Here is a 20138-nt window from a genome sequence, read left to right on the forward strand (position 1 = left end):
CCGAGTTCAATTGGCGTTGCTGCTTCCTAGTCCTCGCTTCCAAGGCATCAAGTCCCGTGAGATCATCGCCATCGACATCAATGTCCGATTCGGCACTGGAATATTCACTAACTGAAAGTTGACGGGTCTGGCTAGGCTGGCCATTTCCGCCATTAGAGGTGTAGCCGGTATCTTCCTGAGCCCTGGGGTTTCAAGAAGAATTGTTGCAGTACCAATTGAGCCTTGTCGAGCAGTGTCATGGAGTGGTGTCTTGCCGTTTGCATCTTGCATATTGACGTCGAGGGTCTTATCAAACTCCAACAAGACTCGAAGAATATCAGGCCGACCAGTCGACGCGGCCCAATGAAGTATTCCGGCCCCAAGATAGTCTGTTCTGCGATGGTCTGCGCCGTGTTCAGGCAGCGTTTGGACAATTGAAGTCTGACCATAGCAAACGGCTATATTTAGAGCAGTGCCTTTTGTTTTATACTGCAGAACCTCCATGTCTGCACCGCGAGCAAGAAGCAACTCCACAACACCACTGTATCCCCTTTGCGCTCTGTGTATCAAAGCAGTATTTCCCGAGCTGTACTCTTGCAGATTGAGATCGATTTCGGGATGGTTTAAAAGCATTCGCACGGCATCTAGCTTGTTTTTGATGGCTGCAAGCATCAAAGCACTACAGCACGTCCTAGGGTCTCTCTTGTTGACCAATCGGGGTCCTTTAAGAAGCAGCTCCATCGTTTTGGTGTGTCCGTACATAGCAGCCAACATCAAAGGTGTGTACCGTGTGGGGTTGACGTCAAGATCTTTGCATCGGAGTAGCAGAACAACCATTCTCTGGTCATCAATTCGAACAGCAATATGAAGAGGAGTATCACCGTGTTTATTCGGGGAATTGACATCTGCACCAGCTTTAATCAACGTGCTTGCAACATCACAGCTGCCTCTCATCGCCGCCACCACAAGAGGCGTGCCCCATTGTCGTCTCTAATGTTTGGATCGACCCCTGCCCCAAGAAGCACCATGACCAGCCTGTTTAACATAAAGTGTGCGGCAAGGTGCATAGCAGAGCTTCCGCTATTTCCAGACCAGCTAGCTGAGTCCTTATTATCCAGATAATATAGTGCCTGAGACACAGCTTCAAAATAGTTGCGGTTGGTCAAAAGGAGTCTTGCCCGGTTGTAAAGTTCTTCATTGGGGTATTCACGGAGATGCTTGCCCCAATGCTCAGCAGCATATCCTAGAAAGGGATACCTGACGAGACGAGCATCGAAATCTGCAGACACAGAGGGACCGGTACAGGCGCCGGTTTTGAACGAATCAAAGGACAGATAGGTGAGACAAGTTGAAGCTAATTTTATTGCTCCCCCAGGAAACCATTGATCGTGGTGACTGATGAAGAAATTCATCACGGTGTAGTGAACGAGCCTAACACGATCAGACTCATCAAGCATCACCAGGCCGGCGCACATAGATGCTAGAACGTGCGCTCGGATGATGTTGTCGGTGTCAATATCATGGTCATTGTCGGATACAGCGAGAGCATGCTCGATCTCTCGAGCGTGGAGTGGTCTTTGGGCGAAGACAATCCATCGAAGAAAGTCCATGACAACTTCCTTGTGGCTGGGCGGCAGATCCTTGATTCTCTCAAGTGCAGCTGTATATATTCCATCCAATTGTTGAGGGAGGTTGCCTCTCTTGAGCGCAGAGACGACCTCTCCCGGGCGTAATTTCGACGCCAAAGTATCCATGTTAAATTTGGCTAGCAAGAACATTCCTCCACTACCTTTGACCACAGCATGAAGAATGCTGTCCATCAATCCAGGTGTGGTCTCCACACACCGCTGTAGGAAATCAGAAGATGTAGTGTTGCACATAGATCATCAAATCTTCCTTCACAGCCTCGATGTCGATGAAGATACTGTTGAATTTCTTCGCAAAAATATGACCATTACTTCCGCATCGCTCGCCTTGCTCGTAACACGACGTACAAAGATCGAAAGACTCGTGCAAATCCTCGGTACAATCGACACATTGGAATCGGTATCGGGTATCTGCTTGCTTGCACTTTCCGCACCGGATTTTCCTTGCCTTGTTTTCAAATTGCTGCACGATGTCAACGAGCGGACGTGATGTGACCATAATGTTCACCGAGGCTTCTATAGAAGTCAAGGTCTCCAGAAGTTCGAGCCGGCTCTTCTGTTCGCGTAATTCATCAAGACCATCGACCACGATGAATGTTTTCGGGAATCTTTCAAGTTCCGCCTTGAGTGTAGACATGTACTCTTCTCGACTTGGATTCGTATCAGCTCTGCTATGCTTGGAGAAAAGATCGTCCATGTTCCTGGAAACTGTCCCATAGCGTTGTGCGATTTGCTTGAGAAGACTTGCCAACAATCCATCAACAGACTGGGAGTGTGCATCATCCCATTTGCAGTAGAGCATCAAGATTGCTGAGTTCTCGACGCCACTGTTTTCAGCGAGTCGCAACCGGTCTAACTCATTGATCACAATGGACGAAAGAAAGGTCTTGCCAGCACCGGGAATTCCTTTATAAAACAAAATCGCATTTCCGGTTTCCTTCCACTCGATGAACGAGTCATGTTCAAAGAACCACTTGCATGTACCTTCATGCTGCTCCTTAAAGATCATGCTTTGCTTCGTGATGAAATTGAGCGGTGATATCCAGTCAATCATCTCCTTGAGGCGGGTCTCGTCCATGACAGTTTTCATCGCCTGCCCATCACGACGGATCTCCTTGGTCAGGTTATAGTTTACTTGATCGAGTGCAAAGTGCAAGGTCTGCTGTAAGCACTGTATGTGCTCAATTGTTTGAATGACATCCTTCTTACTAAGGGGCCAAGCAAGAGTCTGACGGATCTTCTTAGGGGTAGATCGAGGCGTGAGCATCCGCTCCACCTCTTGTACCAAATTCTCGAGCTCCTTCAACAGGCCATCTGTTTTGAAAATTTCCACAAGCCCTGAAGGAAAGTCCTCCTTGTTGACAACCGTTCCTTCTGGAGCAAGCTGTGCTTTAAGGACTGCGATGGTAATCCACAAGGTAGTGAGCTCTTGCAACAGCGACAGGCGCTCTTTACCTCCTGCCACGACAGTACTCAGATACCCGATAAGTTGGTAAGCGGTCGTGGCTATGCCAGTAATGCTTTCCACCACACTCAGGGGATCCATGTTGCAGCTAAGATGGAGCAGCGCCAATATCTGGACTCCAAGGAACCGTTAAAGTCGAGGTAACGCGAGGCAAAACTAAACATGGAGTCAGCAAAACTGAGCCCTGCGCAAAATTGCCCCCAAAATCCGGACCTGCGACCCTGAACAGGCCATGGCTCCGAGCCTGGATATTTGGCAAATAGGGGCGAGTTGGACTAGTAGGGATTTGTGTCAATTTCGTGTTCAGACGTCAGTCCTCATGCAGACTACGACCGCTGTGCATTAGGTCATCCAATCACGAAACGTCGCTGGAAATGAGTCCCCTGTAACGGCTTAATTAAGGGGCTGGCCATGCGCGATACACGATCCAGCAGCACCCACCTAATAATATAGCGCTTCTATTGCATATTTAAGCCCTTCCTCCAAGTGACAAAAGCCCGTAGACGACAGGCCAACCAAAGACAGATACAGCCACAGGCCATAAGTCTTTTCACATTCCCTCCTTTATATCTTCTATATGATTCACCTGCCATTCTTGAAAAACCACAACCTGAGGCACTTGAGAATGGGCAAAAGAGGCTATAAAAGAGAGGCCAAAGTAGGGCGAAAATAATGTATGATGCTTCGAGGCTTCGTGTAGAGGTTGCCCGATACTTCATCAGGGGTACTGTGTACTCATTTATGACCCCCTGTCGTACGCTCTTCAGGCGTCATTTTCTTATCTACCCCAAGACATTTGGCTTGTTTGCCGCTATTATACACCGGGTCTATCAATCCTATAGACAATCCTAGCCACATTAAAGTAAGCCTCATACTCAACATCTTCACAACCCTCCTGAATATCATAATGATAATGACCGCCCTTCCGACCTCCATCCGTCTCAAAACAATGAGTATGTTCCATCCTCAACCCCAAACCCTCAGGATCAGCACTATGCATAACCGTCAAACAGACCACCGGCGCATCAAAAACATGATAAGTAAGCCATTCCTTTTCCAGCTGTTGCCGATCTCGAAAAGGTAATTGGTCCTCTGCCGGGAAATCAGGCATAATGTGGAATTTTGCGCTTCCAGATTTGAGTAGGAATGCGCCGCCCAGACTGATAGGTCTTGAATCACCATATGCATCGCGCAGTCCATTCCGGATACAGTTTGTGAAGTTTTCCTCGCCAGTGCGTGTCCGCGCGGATATTTTGAGGACTGCGCCTGTTTCGCCATTTGAACCGAAGAGGTTTATCATCAGTGCGCAGTTTGTGCTTGGGAGTTGTTCGCATTTTGGTGAGTTATCTTGGCTAATCTTGATCACGCGCGTGCCACTCTCCACGTTTAAAGAGTTTGTATCAGTGAGATCTGATGTGTTGTTCTTTGCTTCCCATGACAGATTTGGTGCTAATTCGGCGTTCTGGCCGATATCCTGGAATGGCGCGGCTCCTGCTCCTAAAATGAAGCCTTTCGCTGAAGACATTTCCATATCCTTAGCGAGCGAGAGCATTGAATATTTGGCGTCGAGGACTGGCTGAGGGAAAAGGTGTTGTTGTCCTCCTATGTCGGCGATTCGAGTGTTACCGGATAAGCCGGATCCAGCGAGGTTGAAAGGTGCATGGCGCAGGTCAGGGCATTGCACGACACTCACGCTTGCAGTTGAGAAGTTGCAGAGGAGAGAGCGCTCGATGATAGCTGCCAACTCGTCCAAGGGGGGAGGATCTCGCGGGTGCTTTGTTACAGCCATATCGATGCGCGCGGCTGGGGTATATCTTCTCAAGTGAAACAAACTGCACCGACCCTCCTTTTGCCGGGACGTTATATCTAGCGGAGAGATTATGCGGGGCAACCGGCTATAATCTTGCATCATTACCCGACGTCGGGATTTATGATTGACACTTAACTTGGTTTCGTGTTTATATACGTCTTTCAAATATCTCAATTGTCCGGCCTCCGCAATACCAAATCCCTGAAAATACTTCATTTAAACCAAAGCATTTTTATAAAACAAATTCGACCGCCTGTCTCCACCCTTACCGGAAGCAAATCCCAAAAACAGGCGTACCTCACCAGCAACAGTCTGATAAATAGCCAAACCTTCCGGTTCACGGAACACAAGCGTAGAGCCAGCTTTTGTGAGAGTAGGACCCTGAACAACAGCACCAGTATTCATATTCACGCTCGTCACTTCTGAATTGACCTCTCCGCCGGTGACATCGTAGGAGTTACCAGTCAAGAGATAGATATACTCCCCATAAGCTGCATAGCCCTGAAAAGTATCCGACTTCGACGACAGCTTGGGATGTTTGAAGGTTGCAAGGGGGGCGGAGAAATCTCCATCAGTGGCCTTGGCCAGATCGAAGACAGAGATATGTTTCCCATCGCTGAGCTGATGGCGAACAATCAGGCGGTTGTTCACGGGATCAATAGAACATGTATGCTCCGTGGCCCCAGAGACAGGTACAAACTTCTTCAGGGACGACGAGGAAGACGAGAGCGTAGTTCCACTGGCAAACTTAAACCGAGCAAGCTTCTTGCCGTATCCATTTGAGTTGGCTTCGACTTCAGTCCACAGGTAAGAAGATGATCCCACAGCCTGAGCACCGAAGGACACGCCATGTCCAAATCCTTTTAGATACATGTATCCCAGGTAGTTGCCGTCAAAGTCGAGTTGGGTAATGCATAAGTCGCCTGAAGTTTCGGAAGATCCATCGCGTCGTTGAGCGACGAAGAGTCTGCGATTGGTGTTGTCGAAGGCGAATCCTTGTTGGACGGTTGCATCGTGAAGTGATTTGCTGCGGAATAAATCATATGAAGACTTTGACAGGTCGAATCGTTTGGATGAAGGGACTGTTGCTTGTGCGGGTTGGATTGCGGAGAGGAGAGCAACCAGTAGAACTATCAGACTGGTGGGTCTAAGAAGGCTTCTGCAGCCCTGCATAGAAAGCATTTTGGAAGTAGACTGGGATGAGAACTTTTGCTTAGGAGGGGGATGGTTTGCGTGGTATTTATTTCAAACACGGGTGAAGCAATACGAAGAGTCTAGTAGATCATGCCGCTATATAGCCTGGTCTCTCGTATCCAATCTAACAATAGAAGTGCTAATGCCATAAGGGAATAGTTATTATTCCTCAATTAGGTCTTTGTGGGGATATCAGAAGAGAGAAGTTCGTGTTTTTAAATTGCTTCTTGTGGTGTACTAGGTCCTCGCACACGATTGGGGCCGTGTAGAAGATCGAACTTCTCATAGTTAACGGCTATACGAGCCAATGAACGGCAATTAGAAATTACAGCATGAATAGAGTCATATAGATCGTAATAGGAACTGATATTTAGACAAAAGGAACCATTATCACAAAAAAGACCTCGAGATTGCTCTCTCCAATGGCATAAATGTCATCATTCCAGCACATTTAATCGTGAGCCGACATGATATCAATCAACCCGATCTCCATCATCGCAAAACATTTTCATGTCTCATTAAATCGATCATATCATCAGCATCATAAAACGCATAAGATGCCCAAACCCAGAACAAGTAAAGAAAAGAAAAGAAACAAACATAGAAACAAAGCCAATCTGTACCCCACCTCAAACAACATAGTGCGAAGGCCTCCGGCTGGAACTGCGGTGACGGGAATGATGCGACCCAGACCCATGACCACGACGACTACTATGGCTCCGTCTCCGAACAGTAGTCTCCTTAACAACAACATCGCGATGCGAATGATGCAAGAAAAGCGCCAGCAACGCAGTCCAAAAGAAGAAAACAACCTCCATAATACCAATCGCAAACGAAGCCTTAAGCATGGCACACGTCTTATTCACATCCAGCGCAAGCGGGTTATCCGTCCTGTCACCATACGACCCGAACGGGCCCAGGGAAATCCAGACGGATCCTCCATGCCAGCTGGCGCAATCTGCGTTCGCGATGAAGCGTAGCTGGTAGACACCTGCGACGAAAGCGCCAAAGAAGCACAGGTCAATGAAGGCGACGAAGATTGCTGAGCGTTTTGTTGTTGAGAAGCGGATTAGGGTGTCCACGGCCCAGAAGATGGCGATTACGCTGACGATGAAGAGGACGAGGATGTAGGGGGGTGTGAGTTGGTTTGCTTTGAGGTAGCCGTCGACGAAGTAGGCCTGTTGGGGTTGGTGGAGGTGGTTAGCTATGGATGTTTCTATGTGTTCTGGTGTTGTTGTGTTCTGGACTGAGTACTGAGAGAGGATGGGATTGACATACCAGCATGCCAATGATCGGGATCAGGAAGACGATCTCAACCAGGCGGTTGAAGATGAAGAAGACACTGCCAATCATCTTGATAGAGTTTGAAGATTAGATCTCTGGAATGCGACAATCGTGTTGCTTGTGCTTGTGATTGTATCTGGGTGTTTGTATGAGTGTGGGCGCTACACCAGAATGTCACTGCGACAGCAACAAGCAACAGCTGCAGGATGCACGATGAAAAGAGATGCAGGGGAGAAAAGTGAAATCTAAAGAAAAAAAGGATAAATATGAGGGGAAATCTTACACAGATCTTGCAGCGTCATCTTTGGGCTGGGGAGGCTGGGCGACTCATAGAGCGCCATTGGGGGAGGCTGGGGGGTCCCGGGTCTAAGTGGCCTCGACGTGATTTTGTCTCATTGATCCAATCTAGTCACTTGCATAGACCCTCGGATTTAATCTATGTCTTGCATTTGTTGATCTCTCCTTGTCGCATCCAGTATAAAAGTGTGTGTTGTCAAGCCAACAAGTGGAGCCATTTCGACTCTAGCCTATCTCAACTCCCCCGGCTTACACTATAAACCAATGTAAACCAATGTACAGTAGTAGACTTAGGCAGATTATTGTATTCGTTAATCGGCTATAAATGCAATACTCTAAACGCCCCATAACCATACAGACAGAACCCAGCCATCGCATTGTCATATCATGCCCAAGCCGTCGCCAACGAATGCCTATATCCAGACTGCAATCATAAAATTAATCCTATCAATGGACTCTACATAGCCCGACCGGGGGCATCAGTCAACGGGCGCCCAGGACCAGCTAGCGCCTCAGAGTGCATCTCCGCACCCCTCAACGGCTGAGTCTGGGAGACATACGCAGTGTTCTCATGCTGAGGCAGAGAGAGATCGGCACCCGGGTTCTGCGCCCTAGCATAGTTAGGCCGCATCTCATACCCATTCGTGACATCGTCCTCACTGGAAGACCAAGCACCACCGTCAGCGTGGTGGTCGTGCGGGCGGCGATTGTACACATTGGACGCATAGGGGTTAGATTCAGTGAGATAGTCCGAAGGTGCAGGGTGGACATGTTCATGTTCCGAGAGAGGAAGGTCAGGCGGGTTCATGCGCTCCGCCTCGGGGTTGCGAAGAGCAGTCGAGCTATCGATCTTGGTGCCCATCAACCGCACCGAGTCTGGGCCGGCGGGGTCGGTTCCCCAAGTGCGAATCGGGTAGGCGCGGCCCTTGCGCCAGGATTCGCTGAGAGGTGGGAAGTACTGGCGGTACGCGACGAAGCCGCAGGCGGTTCCTAGCATTGCGCCGGTGATCACGTCGAAGGGGTGATGACGTGCGTCCATGATCCGCGACACGGCGACGAGAGTCGCGGCAAGGAGGGGGATCATCACTAGTACGGCTTTCCAGGCTTCGCCGCGGTTGTCCATGATGTGGAGCTTTCCTCCGAGCCAGAGGGCCGTGTAGACCAGGCCGGCGAAGGAGGAGCTGCTGTGGCCTAGACATAGAACTGTTAGCACTTGACATCATCAATCCCTTGCATTCACTTTCGCACATACCTGAAGGCCATGACCGGAATCCATCTTTGATGATTGCCGGGTCACCAGTGCAAATGGTTGAATTGGACAGTCCGGGGAACAAATCAACACTCCCCTCACGGGGTTGACACCGATCGATGAGATCAGGTCTCGGCTTTCCACAAGCAGTCTTCAGCGACTGGGTTATGACGAACGCGACTGCCTGTGCCAGTACCAGTCCCAGGATTCCACAATTCATCTCCCACAGTCTATCCTTCCACCGATGCGGACCTCTCAGCTTCCTCTTCCCGGACCCGGCATCTTGGGGCTTATTGTGCGAGAATAAGCCATCAATAACCAATGTGTATACGACGATGAGGATGAGTGGGAACGCGCCGGAAATGCAGAGGGCGTATTGCATGGGAATTCGTTCATGGACGGCGTAGGGGTATTGGATGGAGATGTTCGTGAGGGAGAAGTGTTGGTGGAAAGGCTCGATTGAGTCTACAATCGCGAAGCCAACCACACAGGCACTGCAGTCGAAAGATACAAGGTTAGCACAGTCCAAGATAATGCAGGAAGGGAGGCGTACATGAGGATCACATAGTCGAAGATGTAGCTGTGAAAGAAGTGTTAGTTCGGAGTTCCGCGAGGAAGATCGAACCCAACATACGAGATGATAACGCGCGGTCGGAGCCGCCGCTTAGAGAACGGCAGTTTTTGGGGGAGCTCCATATTATGTCCAGTTCATGGGGACAGGAGAAATATGGAGAGGAAAGAAACGAAAGACACAATATGATGGATAATGCCCAGGCTGTCGCATGCCTTATGAAGACGTTGGGGCAGAGACGCAAATCGATGCTTGGTAAGGGACTTTCCTTCTTCGGCTATTATTGGTGTGCGTTTTATCTCTAAATAAGTCCAGTGGCTGAGTTTATACTTTACTCAGGTACCCAGTACCCGGCGTGTGCCTGGTCTAGACCGCGTGGTGGCAAGTACCGAGTACTCAGGTCCAGAACCCCAGTGCAGATCCCCATCTCCGGATATTCGCCTATGTTGGCATTGGGGATCAGGCTCCATCGAAATTTTTGACAGTTCTCTAAAGGGAAATAAAGTTACGCTTGGCTGCGACGTTTCATTTGCCGCCGTCTTTTATCCCAGCCTTGCTGCCTTCTCTCTGATCCACCGCAATTAGGCAGCATGATTACTTGCGTGTCAGAGTCGATCTGTAGTGTGGTCGAATGCAGTAGGAGGCGCGAAGAACAGACCCCTAGACCAAAAAACCCCTGAGAAACTGAAGGAGTGAATTTAATATACTAATACACAAGTCAAAAGGAACGTCGACGCCTGTGCATGCGTCCCAATTACACATCAAACAAATGTGGCAATGCTTATCCTTTTTTTTTTCCAAATCAGACAGCATTGCAGAAAGATATCCTTTTCTATGGACACCCGGACCAATAGATAAACAAAAGAAAAGAAGAAAACAAGAGAATCCGTATCAACATGAGACATCAAAAGAGTTTACAAGGCATAACAATGATGGCGGAGATTACATGTCCATAATAGACTGCCAAAATGCATGTCTAATTTAGCAAGTGGTGATAAAGAGACCCAGACTGCAGTTCATGTTAGCTGATATTCGACAAAAGGAATCAGGGGAGGAAACATACGGAGAGGGGTTCCAGTCATTGAACCAGTTGAGGTTGGTGCTGCCAGCGTTCTTCATCTCGTAGGCGACGGTGGTACCAGCAGGGCAGGAGAAGGTGGAGACCACGTAGCCATTGCCGGGGGAGACAGTGATATCGCCAAGATCCTGGGACACAGAAGGGAGGTTGCTGGAGGTAGTCTTGTTGTTGACAGCGGAGGAGAGCTTAGCGAAGTCGACCTTGCCGTCACCGCTGAAGCTGAAGTCGGTGGTCTCGAGATCTTGTTTCTGGGGGAAAAGGAAGACCAGGCTGCAAGTCTTGCCGGCGTAGGACTGTGGGATATCGAAGTTGAACGCGGTCGAGACGGTCGAGGACACGGTACCGTTGTAGGAGGTGCCTGCGGCGTCGTTGGGCTTGGTGGAGTCGACAGGGATGATCAGATGGGGGTACTGGTAGTCGCCAGAGTTCAAGTTGGTGGGGCAGCTACCGCTGGAAGACTTGCTGGCCGAGGGGGTGGAAGAGGCCGAGCTAGCAGGGACAGAGGCGCTGGCGGAGCCGGTGGGCTTAGATCCACCACCGGAGGGAGACTGAGAGCCAGACTGGGAGGGCGTGCTGCCGCCGCCGGACGGGGCAGGGGTAGCAGATCCAGAGGGGTGGACACCACCACCGCCGCCAGAGGGAGCGGGAGCAGACTGGGAAGGCTGAGCACCACCACCGCCGCCGGAGGGGGCAGGAGCAGATCCAGAGGGCTGCGAGCCACCAGCGGGACCACTGGGCTGAGCACCAGAGCCGCCACCGCCAGGGGCACCACCAGGGGAACCAGGGAGACCAGAAGCAGTGCAGCTGCAATCAGTGACGGTAACAGTAGTCATAACAGTCTGAGGAGAGCCAGACAGAGGCGATGCGCTAGGGCCCGAGGCGCCAGGAGCCGAACTGGGGCCAGGAGTAGGCTGGGAACCGGAGCCCGACCCAGCGGGGGTAGACCCCCAGCTAGCACTACCACCAGGGCCGAAGCCACCGCTGGTGGCAGTGGCAGGAGCCGTCGGCATGCTGGAGGAACCAAAGGAAGACTGGACGACAGGAGCAGAGGATGACGCGCCGGTACCGGAACTAGAGCCCGAGCCTGAACCCGAGCCCGAGCCGGAGCAGGAGTCGGCAGTTAGCTCCACCTTCGTGCACTGGGTGACATCGGTGCTGTTGGTGGTGTAGACGTTCATGCCGCCTCGCTGGCCGGTTTCACAGGCGAAGAAGGTGGTGTTGCTGTCATAGACTAGCTTGCCGTTGGAGTTGATGGAGAAGCCTGGGGTTGGGGTTGCACCCTCGTCACACTGGAGCTGGGTGGTTGGGGCTGTGATATAGTCAGATCGAATGTCCGGATATGCTTCCCGATAGTATATTGTTGTTCACTTACGGGTCAGGATGCAGCCACGGCCCTTGTTGTCGGTGATGGCACCCTTGGAGTCGATGCAGTACTGAGCTGCCGACAGGGTGCTGTCACCGATGCGGTTCTGGCCGTCACTCAGCTGGCCGAGCTCGCCGGAGGCACCGCCAGAGGAGCTGAGGTGGAAGCAGCAGGTATCACTGCGGCCAACGAGGGCGTTGGAGCCGGCTGCGAAGGCTGCGAGGGTGATGAAGTTCTTCATTGTTATTGCTCTTCAGCGAATGTGGAGGGTGTGGTCAAATAGCGAATGAACACAACGCCCTTCAGAAGATGAGGGATGGGAAGATCTTCTTGAATTGATATCTGCCTGGTTAGCTTTTCCAGAAGAGAGAGAGATCAGATCTAGGAGGCAAGAGGGAAGAGTTGTGGGAGGCAAACAATCTTTATAACATGCGGTGGATTAAAGCTCCAATATTACGAATCAAAGGAATATACAGATCCGCCTGACTCGGCATAACCCCCCGAGAGAAGATAAATCAAAAAATAGAACGCTGTGCTGTCAGGCATTCCTACCATTGACCATGGGTCAAGACCCCAGTGGACCAGTTTCTTTGGCCTCGGAGAGTAAACAACGCAGGTCCGAACCAGCCGGAGCGAGATGCGCAGTTACAAGATCGACGTCATCTTGAATAGAGGTCCGATTTCCTGATGTGGAGAAAGAAGTCATTGCTCCACAAGGATTCAAAGGGGCGGACAACGGTCACTGGCTGTTCGGATTCAAAAGGGAGTGGGCCCTATGTCAAGGCACCCCAATGATATATGTGCATAACCAGGCAACCCGATTGAAGGTGGCAACACGCAATTTCCATGGATCACTGCCTGGCTCCATCGTCCGAGAGGCCTAACAGTCGGATGGAACGGAACAAAGCATCGTGGGAAACCACCGGATCTCGCAACTCTCATTGAATGCCAATGGTTGTACCAGGTGGTTGGGAGTATAAGAATCAAGGCACTTGTGGAGGTCGTTGATAAAAACTAAGCACAACACTGTGAGCTGAGACCTGGGGTAAGTATACTCGACCTGTCACCAACTCATTAGTTCCATTCACTAAGAAAGAAAACAGGAAGAACGAGGGTCAACAGGGCCAGACCTTGTCGTCATTGTTAGTTAACTGCCGATCCCGAGTACGATCTTTTTCTGAGTGAAATTATGATAACTCTCATAGGTGTAACACGCACAGAGTGGAGGGCAGTGGAGGCCTAAGAGAGCATAACAATGACCTCAAAAAAAAAAAGAAGAGTGGATCGGGTGGGACGGGTGATACCTTAGTCATCAGGGTACGCGGTGGGCCCGGCAGTATATCTCGACCAACGACATCATCTGGCTATTTTTGTTCCTTATTACAACCATGGCTCATGCATTCACTCGCAATAGTCTCGAGTCTTTGCTGTTGCTTTATCGAAAGCTTCTAGAGATAATTGACGGCAAATAACTCAAACAGCAGGCCACGTCATTGCAGTTGACCCTGCAAACTATAAAAACGCACATGTTACCTGTAGTTCTGTGTGGTGGATGCGTAACCGTAACAGTCCACGACCCACGACGCGTGTCTAACACCCGATTCGACTGACGATCACAGTAGGCACAGCCCATCAGGCTGTGGTGCTTCTAGAACCATCAGTTGGTCGAGTAGACAACGTTTCCGGTGTACGGGAAAGGAGTCTACAGGATGGTCTGGATAGGTCCTCACGCAGGTGTAAAAGTGGCCATGCATCCAGGAACTAGGCAACAATCACCAAATACCGAGCCTTGTCAAGCTGCACCGTAGCAATCGAACCGGTTCTAGTAAATTAAATGATGACATGAATATTTGGACCCGATGCTAGATCCCGAGCTTGAGCAAGCCACATCCCTTATTTTCCCCGTCATTATTAAAAAAATGGAGCCCTTGGCCGTTGAGAGATCGGCCCTTGAGCGTTAGCTTCTTCCGCCGCCAAGTTTATCTTTGCGTGCCGTGTTGATCTCACTGTCTTGACTGGTTGGCCCAAGTGGGGTTCAATGCAGTGACCATGACCATAGGTATGACATATCTTTACATAAAGCGAATTTCGTGTGCGTCATGGTATCGAGGGTGGTTTGATTACAAAGACAGGAATGGGGCATCCAGTTCGGTGAAGAGGGTATTCCAGTCCACTGCGGCAGAGTCCACACTCTCGTCGAATGCCTGCCAGAGCTCATCCAATGAAGGCATTGTCGGGTCCATTAGGGTGCTATCAATAGATCCGACTGATTCAAACAGGCCTGTGGACACTGTAAAGTTACTGGTGAGGCCCGGGGATGATTGATCATGGCTGGTGGGTCGCGCTATAGTTCCTTCAGCTGGAGCTGATATGTTTCGCCGACGGAGAACCGTTTTGAAAGATTCAAGTAGCTTCTTTGCAAATGGTAAATGTCCTTGGCCTCTTCTAAAATCCTGAAGGCGTCAAGTATCTCCCCTCTTCGCTCTTGGTCATGCTCCTGTTGGGAACTGCTCAAGCAGAAATCGATGAGGAGCACGATAATAGCCACGCAGACGCAATGTATCATGCCTGAAAACTTCAAACGCATGAGTACGAACGATATCATCTCTCGCGAGAGTTGGTGTTCAGTTCGAATGACCATTCGGGCCGCCTCTAGACAAGCTTTCCGGGAGGACTCATAGGCCGGGTGTTTTGCTGCGCGCGACAAATAGGGCAAATGATGCCTACATCTCTGGGTATGGATCATGAAATTGAATATGTATTGTCGGATGTTTACTCCCCTTGATCGTCGGGGATCGGCCTTTCGTAGATTCTTCCGGGCAAAAGACAACGAAAAGAACCCCGGCAGTTTTTCTGCGAACTCTCAGATCTTGATATCAATCTGTGGTGTTTGTTCATAGTCCGGAGTGCCCGGGTCTAACATTCCAAAGGGTGCGCTATCTGTAATCTCGCGGCAAAACTCGCCAAGTCGGATTTGTTGAAGACAGTACGACATTGATGTTGGCACATCAATCGGTTTACCGACGCGAGCCATTCCGTCAACTAAATCTTCGTCGTTTGCGTTGATAGGCTTATCGGTCATCATATAGCGAGGATCGATTGAATATGTGCCTTTCTGAGGGCCAAAAGTATGTTATGTCTCGCTATTATATATTTCGGTACTAACAGTCATAGGGTGGTATAACCAATGCGATGCTGCGCGTTGGCCAAGATCTGGGAATCTTCGGCCTTCTTTCCAAAATTGAAGCTCCTATGTCCGTGGTACAAGTCGCGAAAAAGACAAGCGCAACTCCTGAGCTGTTGGGTAAGATATATGATTGTTCATAGCGCATGTTTATGTACATGAATCTAACATCAATCCGCTTTCTCAGAGAGAGTTCTACGCCACCTAGCTGCAACCAACATCATCAAAGAAACAGGACCAAATGAGTATACCGCAAGTGAAGTGACCAAAATGCTGGGAGTCCTTCCGGTGAAGCTCGCGTCCACCAGGCGTAAGTGCAGCTCTTCTGTTCTCATCTCATTTATATAGCAGACTCCCCTAACATGACCAAGCTTCAACCTCTTCCTGCCTCTGATCCAAGCAATGCCGGCCTCTTCGCGGAAAACAACTACAAAAGATGTAATCGACAACCTTCACACGCCATTCCAAAAAGCCTTCGACACCAAGCTGACGTCGTTCGACTGGCTGCTCCAACATCCAAAGTACATCGAAGCACTGCACAAAACCAATGAGCGCATTACAAGGAACCGAGTGGACAGAAGGTTTCACCCTTCTAAACAGTGAAGCCCAAAAGATCCCCTCAACGCCACCAACCCCCGAAGAAAAGCCCTTCCTCGTTGACGTCGGCGGCAGCCACGGCCACCAATGCATCGAACTAGCAAGGAAATACCCCAACCTCCTCGGCCGTCTCATCATGCAAGACCTCCCCATGACAGTCGACAAGCTCCCTCCGATAGAAGGCGTCAAAGTCGAAGCTTACGACTTCTTCCAAAAACAGCCCATCGAAGGTTCGTACCATCCACTCATCTCTACACCTGCTACGTAGACTAAATCTGAACTCTCCAAAACCAGGCGCCAAATTTTACTACCTCCGCCGAATCATACTCGACTGGCCGGATGATAAGGCAGCACAGATCCTGCGAAACACAGCTGCAGCTATGGGAGCCGACTCGCGCATTCTGATTGATGATGTCGTTATGCCTGAAACTGGCGCTAACTGGCAGGCTACTATGGCGGACCTTTCTATGATGATTTTGGCTGGGAGGGAGCGGACACAGCGTCAGTATGAGAAGTCTGCGAAGTGTGCAGGGCTGCGCGTTGAGGGTGTTCATTCTTATGCTGCTTCGACTTATACTGCCATTGTTGTTTTGGTTCGGGAGTGAGTTGTTTTAGTAGTTTGGAGGTAGATATATCTCTCCACTGGCTTGAGGTTGTTCTGTTGGTATGCATGTATATTTCTGATTTAGGTTAGACCTACTACGTCGCAGCCAAAATTACTTGTTGAAAGATAGGAATGGGCACCCAATGCGGTTATTCATTGACATCGAGTTTTCCCAGTAATTATTCTTATTTTTTCCTCCTTCTACATTGAAAATGGCATTTTCCGGAAAACCAATGACAGCAGAGTAGAAAACCAAACTGGAGCCCTGTCAGGACTTTAGTGCGAAGCTTAGACTGAAAGGGTGAAGCTTGGAAGGGTACGAGTGGAGCTTTGCAGCACTAGCACAATCTTCAGGGCTCGATCTGGATATTTGTCTGGAGACTCTATTAAAGCAATTCAAAGCATTACAAGCAATAGACTGCGAAGATCGATAAGCATTCATTAATTACAGAACTCAAGTAGATTCTTGTGCTGTCTACATTTCCCACAGGCAGATATACCCACCCTCCTACCCTCAAAAACAAACAGCTTCCGATGAAAACAGGAATCTTGCCAGCCGCCAAAACACAGAACGCCTTGCTAGCCGAGTAAATAATAACGATGGAAAGGGCGCTCGCTGGAACAGAATATCAACGCAAAAGACAAGGGAGGAAAGTCCGAATAATGATGCTAATACAGGTCGTAAATCATGCTTGTGCAGAAGAGTGAAACAGAGACGATATCCTCTGTTTCAGAGAAATTCAGGGGAAATGTAATTAGATCAGGAAGCCTGACCGGCGTCGGATGTCCTCGACTCGGCCGACACCTGTCTGATAGTCGGCGTAGAAGAAGATTCACTGATAGATTGGAAGGTGCCCTGCGTTGGCGTAACCGGCGAGACAGTCATTGGACTGGGCAGGTTCACATGGATAGAAGGCAAGCGCGAGATACTAGGTAATCGGTGAGGCTGCTCATGTCGGTCGGCGACCGGGCTCTGGTATGCAGGGGCATCACCCCAGTCCAAATGGTCATACTCCGGAGGCGGGGGCATGTTAAGAGTGCCCAGATCCCCCTCATCAGTTTGCGATTGCGGTCTACTCGATCCACGCGTTGTGGTCTGCACTAGAGTGAGAGGTTCCAGCTCAGTGGCACCAGTTGATTGACTGTGAATTGACGAGGCGAAGGATTGGACCCGGGAGTCCCGGCTGGAAGGATCCTCCATCGATGCAGAATCCTGTTGTAGCAGCGGGTAGCGGTCTGAATCATGGGAGTCTGCTCGAAGCCGCGAGCCGTCGTGGCGGACATGTCCAATTTCAGCATAGCTGACGCTTGAAATGCGGCGGTCCCGTTCTCGCGATTGGTGCTCGGCCAGGGCTGCGGCTACATTAACACCGCTGCTTGCATTGCTCCCTGGGCGGCGGGCCTGCGATCTGACGCGGGATTCGGCGGCAAGTTGTTCGAGTCGGGTGGAGTCGCCGCGCGACCGGGCTTCCCGCCGTTCCCGACGCCGGGCCTCGCGATCGGCCAGTTCCTGGCGACGCTGGAGGCGGAGCTGGTAGAGTGAGTCCATTTGCTCTTCACGTCGGGTTTCTTGTTCTTCGGCGGTTTCGGGGTATTCCACGACCATGTCCATTCCACCGCGCTCGCCTTCCCGTGCGATGATTTGCTCGGTCGGCTTTGGATTGGGTGAGTAGGGCGGTAGTGTCATGATTGAGCGGATGGATGTTTCCCGGCGGACGCCATCAGCAGTTTGCATTTCTGGTGCTGATCCAGCTCCGCGATATGAGGTGTCTTGGCTGGTATTTGCATTCGTTTGGTTTGGAACTTGCCCGTACGAGGCAGTCCCTGGTCGCCATTGCCTCCATTTCAGCTTGAGGTAATTCCCGGGGATATATCTGGGCTCGGAGTGACGCTGGCGGAGATATCTGGAGAGGAAGAAGATGCCCACGCATAGGGCAATCACGAAAATGATGGACGATGCACACTAGAAAGGTCGAGTCAGCATAGGAAACCCTGGAGCCTGGAGCCTGGAGCCTGAAGCCGGGAAGACCGGAGGTGGCCGGAGCATACAATGATGAAGATCTTGTTCTTGTGCGAATCATCCGCACGTTTTTGAGGAATGTACATGGCTTCACATAGGAATCAGCTTAAGGAAAGAGGAAACATAACAGGCATAAATGATAAAGTGGAGAGAGTCCGAGACAAGGCCTCTATTATTATAAGCGCCAAGCCATCAACTGCGCTGGCGTGGCCCGGTGGAGGCAGTGACGCCGGCTCTCTTCCCAATCAGAGGCATCGCCATTTGGCCTATCGGTGTGTCGATCGTTGATTTCATTTATGTCCCCCAACCCCCTCTGCACGGGAGATCGTCATTGAACGTAGTGGGAACTGTTTCACCCTCGAGACCCATTTCTCGTGCGAGATCAACTGCACGAGTCCCTTATTGCAGCAAGGACACGATCTCAAGTCTCAATCCTGTGACACAAATAGAACTCCCTTGCGTGAGTACAGCGCCTTGCACGCAGCGCTAATAGGCGTCGATCATGTCTCTGGACTTTTCTCGTTGCTCGACTTGCTCGTCGCGTTTAAATGAATTTTACTAACACTTCAATATCCTCCCCAGCCACTGTCGGAAATCAGCCGAAGTTTGAGATTGATTCGATGTTTTCTTTTTTCAAATCCGACTGAACTAACGAATAAGCATTGAAAATCTTCGACCTCGAGAAGGAATCTCAGGGGCATCTCCAGCTCTCAGTGGGTCCTGCCAGATCATGCACTTCCCCTTGATGAACAAGTCGCACAGTTTCTATCTCCCGGAGATCCGTCGAGGCAGGTACAGCCCTTGAGTCTGTCCCACGCGAACCGTTCCTACCCGACAATCGCTCTTGTGGGGTTATAGAAACACGCTCCCTATGAGATGCCCATAGAAGAGCCGATCAAGACTTTGAATGGACTGTCACCACGGCTCTCTTTTATGATTGATATATCGCCCCCAAATGTGCGATGTTGTCAAAAGAATGTCCATGACAGTTATTCATGTCTGCTTGGTTGCTCTGACAGCAACTACTTGTGGCTTGTGGATATGAGGACAACTCTCTCCCCTCTGTCGTTGGCGAGAATGTCGCTGCAGTATAGCACTCAGTCGTGCATATGCTCTCGACAAGTTTGGAGTGTAGATCTAGGGTGCAGAGGGGGGGAAGGAAATATCGCTAAATCCAATATCACTAGCGACGAGGAGTAGCAAAAGGAAAAGGTAGGAGATGTGTCGATATCACTCTATCGAAAGGGAGTGGGAAATGTAGATGGATCCCGGGGGTGGACGTAGACTCGAGTCTTGTTATATACAGGACTCGTTGCCGAATGAAAATACCAGGCCAACGTCGAAAATACACACTTGTGTCAGCTTCGCCGCCTGGGCACTAGCTTTGAGCCTGGCTATTATCCACTTCCAGGTCAAATAAGGTATGATTCTCATCGGTGGTTTCGGACTTCTCGGTCTCATATGGGCATACTTTTGTCTGCCGGACATGGCTGGTCGTTCCCTGGAAGAATTGGAGATCATGTGGGCAGAGAAAATCCCTGCACGTCAGTTCCGAAGTATGTTTACGTCTCATGTTCCCCCTGAATCTAAAATTGACGTCGTGACTGACGAATATAGAATGGCAGTGTCCGGTCCACGTTGGTGCTGACAACGAGTCCACGTCGACTGGTGTTCGAAATAAAATCACGGAGGGGTAAATTACCTGGGCAGCGGTACGATGGGGCGTGTGCAAGTAAGACAGGTTGTGAATGTATATAATTATCCCTCCGCGGGACAAAACATTGCTACACAGTGATA

The 20138-nt window shown here is 50.2% G+C and overlaps 11 protein-coding genes across 11 annotated transcripts; 1 reads left to right on the forward strand and 10 right to left on the reverse strand.

The window, feature by feature from the left end:
- Nucleotides 1-6: 6 nt before the first annotated feature.
- Nucleotides 7-816, reverse strand: PENARI_c001G05206 (ankyrin repeat domain-containing protein; the record flags this gene model as incomplete). Its single annotated transcript, XM_022626537.1, has 1 exon — nucleotides 7-816. The coding sequence occupies one exon, from the start codon at nucleotides 814-816 to the stop codon at nucleotides 7-9; it is 810 nt and encodes a 269-aa protein (XP_022493430.1).
- A 113-nt stretch (nucleotides 817-929) lies between these two features.
- Nucleotides 930-1733, reverse strand: PENARI_c001G12300 (uncharacterized protein; the record flags this gene model as incomplete). Its single annotated transcript, XM_022627101.1, has 1 exon — nucleotides 930-1733. One exon carries the CDS (start codon nucleotides 1731-1733, stop codon nucleotides 930-932), a length of 804 nt encoding a protein of 267 aa, XP_022493865.1.
- Nucleotides 1734-1836: 103 nt separating this feature from the next.
- PENARI_c001G03860 (uncharacterized protein) lies at nucleotides 1837-3171 on the reverse strand (the record flags this gene model as incomplete). Its single annotated transcript, XM_022626433.1, has 1 exon — nucleotides 1837-3171. One exon carries the CDS (start codon nucleotides 3169-3171, stop codon nucleotides 1837-1839), a length of 1335 nt encoding a protein of 444 aa, XP_022493490.1.
- Nucleotides 3172-3920: 749 nt separating this feature from the next.
- PENARI_c001G10941 (uncharacterized protein) lies at nucleotides 3921-4879 on the reverse strand (the record flags this gene model as incomplete). Its single annotated transcript, XM_022626989.1, has 2 exons — nucleotides 3921-3926; nucleotides 4106-4879. The coding sequence occupies 2 exons, from the start codon at nucleotides 4877-4879 to the stop codon at nucleotides 3921-3923; spliced, it is 780 nt and encodes a 259-aa protein (XP_022493331.1).
- Nucleotides 4880-5116: 237 nt separating this feature from the next.
- PENARI_c001G05300 (putative FacC-like extracellular signaling protein) lies at nucleotides 5117-6082 on the reverse strand (the record flags this gene model as incomplete). Its single annotated transcript, XM_022626544.1, has 1 exon — nucleotides 5117-6082. The coding sequence occupies one exon, from the start codon at nucleotides 6080-6082 to the stop codon at nucleotides 5117-5119; it is 966 nt and encodes a 321-aa protein (XP_022493658.1).
- Nucleotides 6083-6723: 641 nt separating this feature from the next.
- On the reverse strand, nucleotides 6724-7447 carry PENARI_c001G11424 (uncharacterized protein; the record flags this gene model as incomplete). The annotated part of the gene is made up of 2 exons (XM_022627026.1): nucleotides 6724-7272; nucleotides 7373-7447. 2 exons carry the CDS (start codon nucleotides 7445-7447, stop codon nucleotides 6724-6726), a joined length of 624 nt encoding a protein of 207 aa, XP_022493671.1.
- A 685-nt stretch (nucleotides 7448-8132) lies between these two features.
- On the reverse strand, nucleotides 8133-9620 carry PENARI_c001G08985 (phosphatase PAP2 family protein; the record flags this gene model as incomplete). The annotated part of the gene is made up of 4 exons (XM_022626836.1): nucleotides 8133-8866; nucleotides 8928-9418; nucleotides 9478-9504; nucleotides 9559-9620. The coding sequence occupies 4 exons, from the start codon at nucleotides 9618-9620 to the stop codon at nucleotides 8133-8135; spliced, it is 1314 nt and encodes a 437-aa protein (XP_022493345.1).
- Nucleotides 9621-10476: 856 nt separating this feature from the next.
- Nucleotides 10477-12177, reverse strand: PENARI_c001G05191 (putative GPI anchored cell wall protein; the record flags this gene model as incomplete). The annotated part of the gene is made up of 3 exons (XM_022626535.1): nucleotides 10477-10504; nucleotides 10559-11882; nucleotides 11946-12177. 3 exons carry the CDS (start codon nucleotides 12175-12177, stop codon nucleotides 10477-10479), a joined length of 1584 nt encoding a protein of 527 aa, XP_022493463.1.
- A 1879-nt stretch (nucleotides 12178-14056) lies between these two features.
- On the reverse strand, nucleotides 14057-15018 carry PENARI_c001G01483 (uncharacterized protein; the record flags this gene model as incomplete). The annotated part of the gene is made up of 2 exons (XM_022626234.1): nucleotides 14057-14280; nucleotides 14958-15018. The coding sequence occupies 2 exons, from the start codon at nucleotides 15016-15018 to the stop codon at nucleotides 14057-14059; spliced, it is 285 nt and encodes a 94-aa protein (XP_022493827.1).
- A 23-nt stretch (nucleotides 15019-15041) lies between these two features.
- On the forward strand, nucleotides 15042-16322 carry PENARI_c001G07209 (uncharacterized protein; the record flags this gene model as incomplete). Its single annotated transcript, XM_022626696.1, has 5 exons — nucleotides 15042-15068; nucleotides 15111-15240; nucleotides 15308-15430; nucleotides 15684-15947; nucleotides 16012-16322. 5 exons carry the CDS (start codon nucleotides 15042-15044, stop codon nucleotides 16320-16322), a joined length of 855 nt encoding a protein of 284 aa, XP_022493710.1.
- A 759-nt stretch (nucleotides 16323-17081) lies between these two features.
- On the reverse strand, nucleotides 17082-18427 carry PENARI_c001G05772 (uncharacterized protein; the record flags this gene model as incomplete). The annotated part of the gene is made up of 2 exons (XM_022626590.1): nucleotides 17082-18284; nucleotides 18371-18427. The coding sequence occupies 2 exons, from the start codon at nucleotides 18425-18427 to the stop codon at nucleotides 17082-17084; spliced, it is 1260 nt and encodes a 419-aa protein (XP_022493815.1).
- Nucleotides 18428-20138: the final 1711 nt, after the last annotated feature.

Source organism: Penicillium arizonense (assembly GCF_001773325.1).
Source record: "Penicillium arizonense strain CBS 141311 chromosome Unknown PENARI_contig001, whole genome shotgun sequence".
In the NCBI taxonomy this organism is placed as follows: domain Eukaryota; kingdom Fungi; phylum Ascomycota; class Eurotiomycetes; order Eurotiales; family Aspergillaceae; genus Penicillium; species Penicillium arizonense.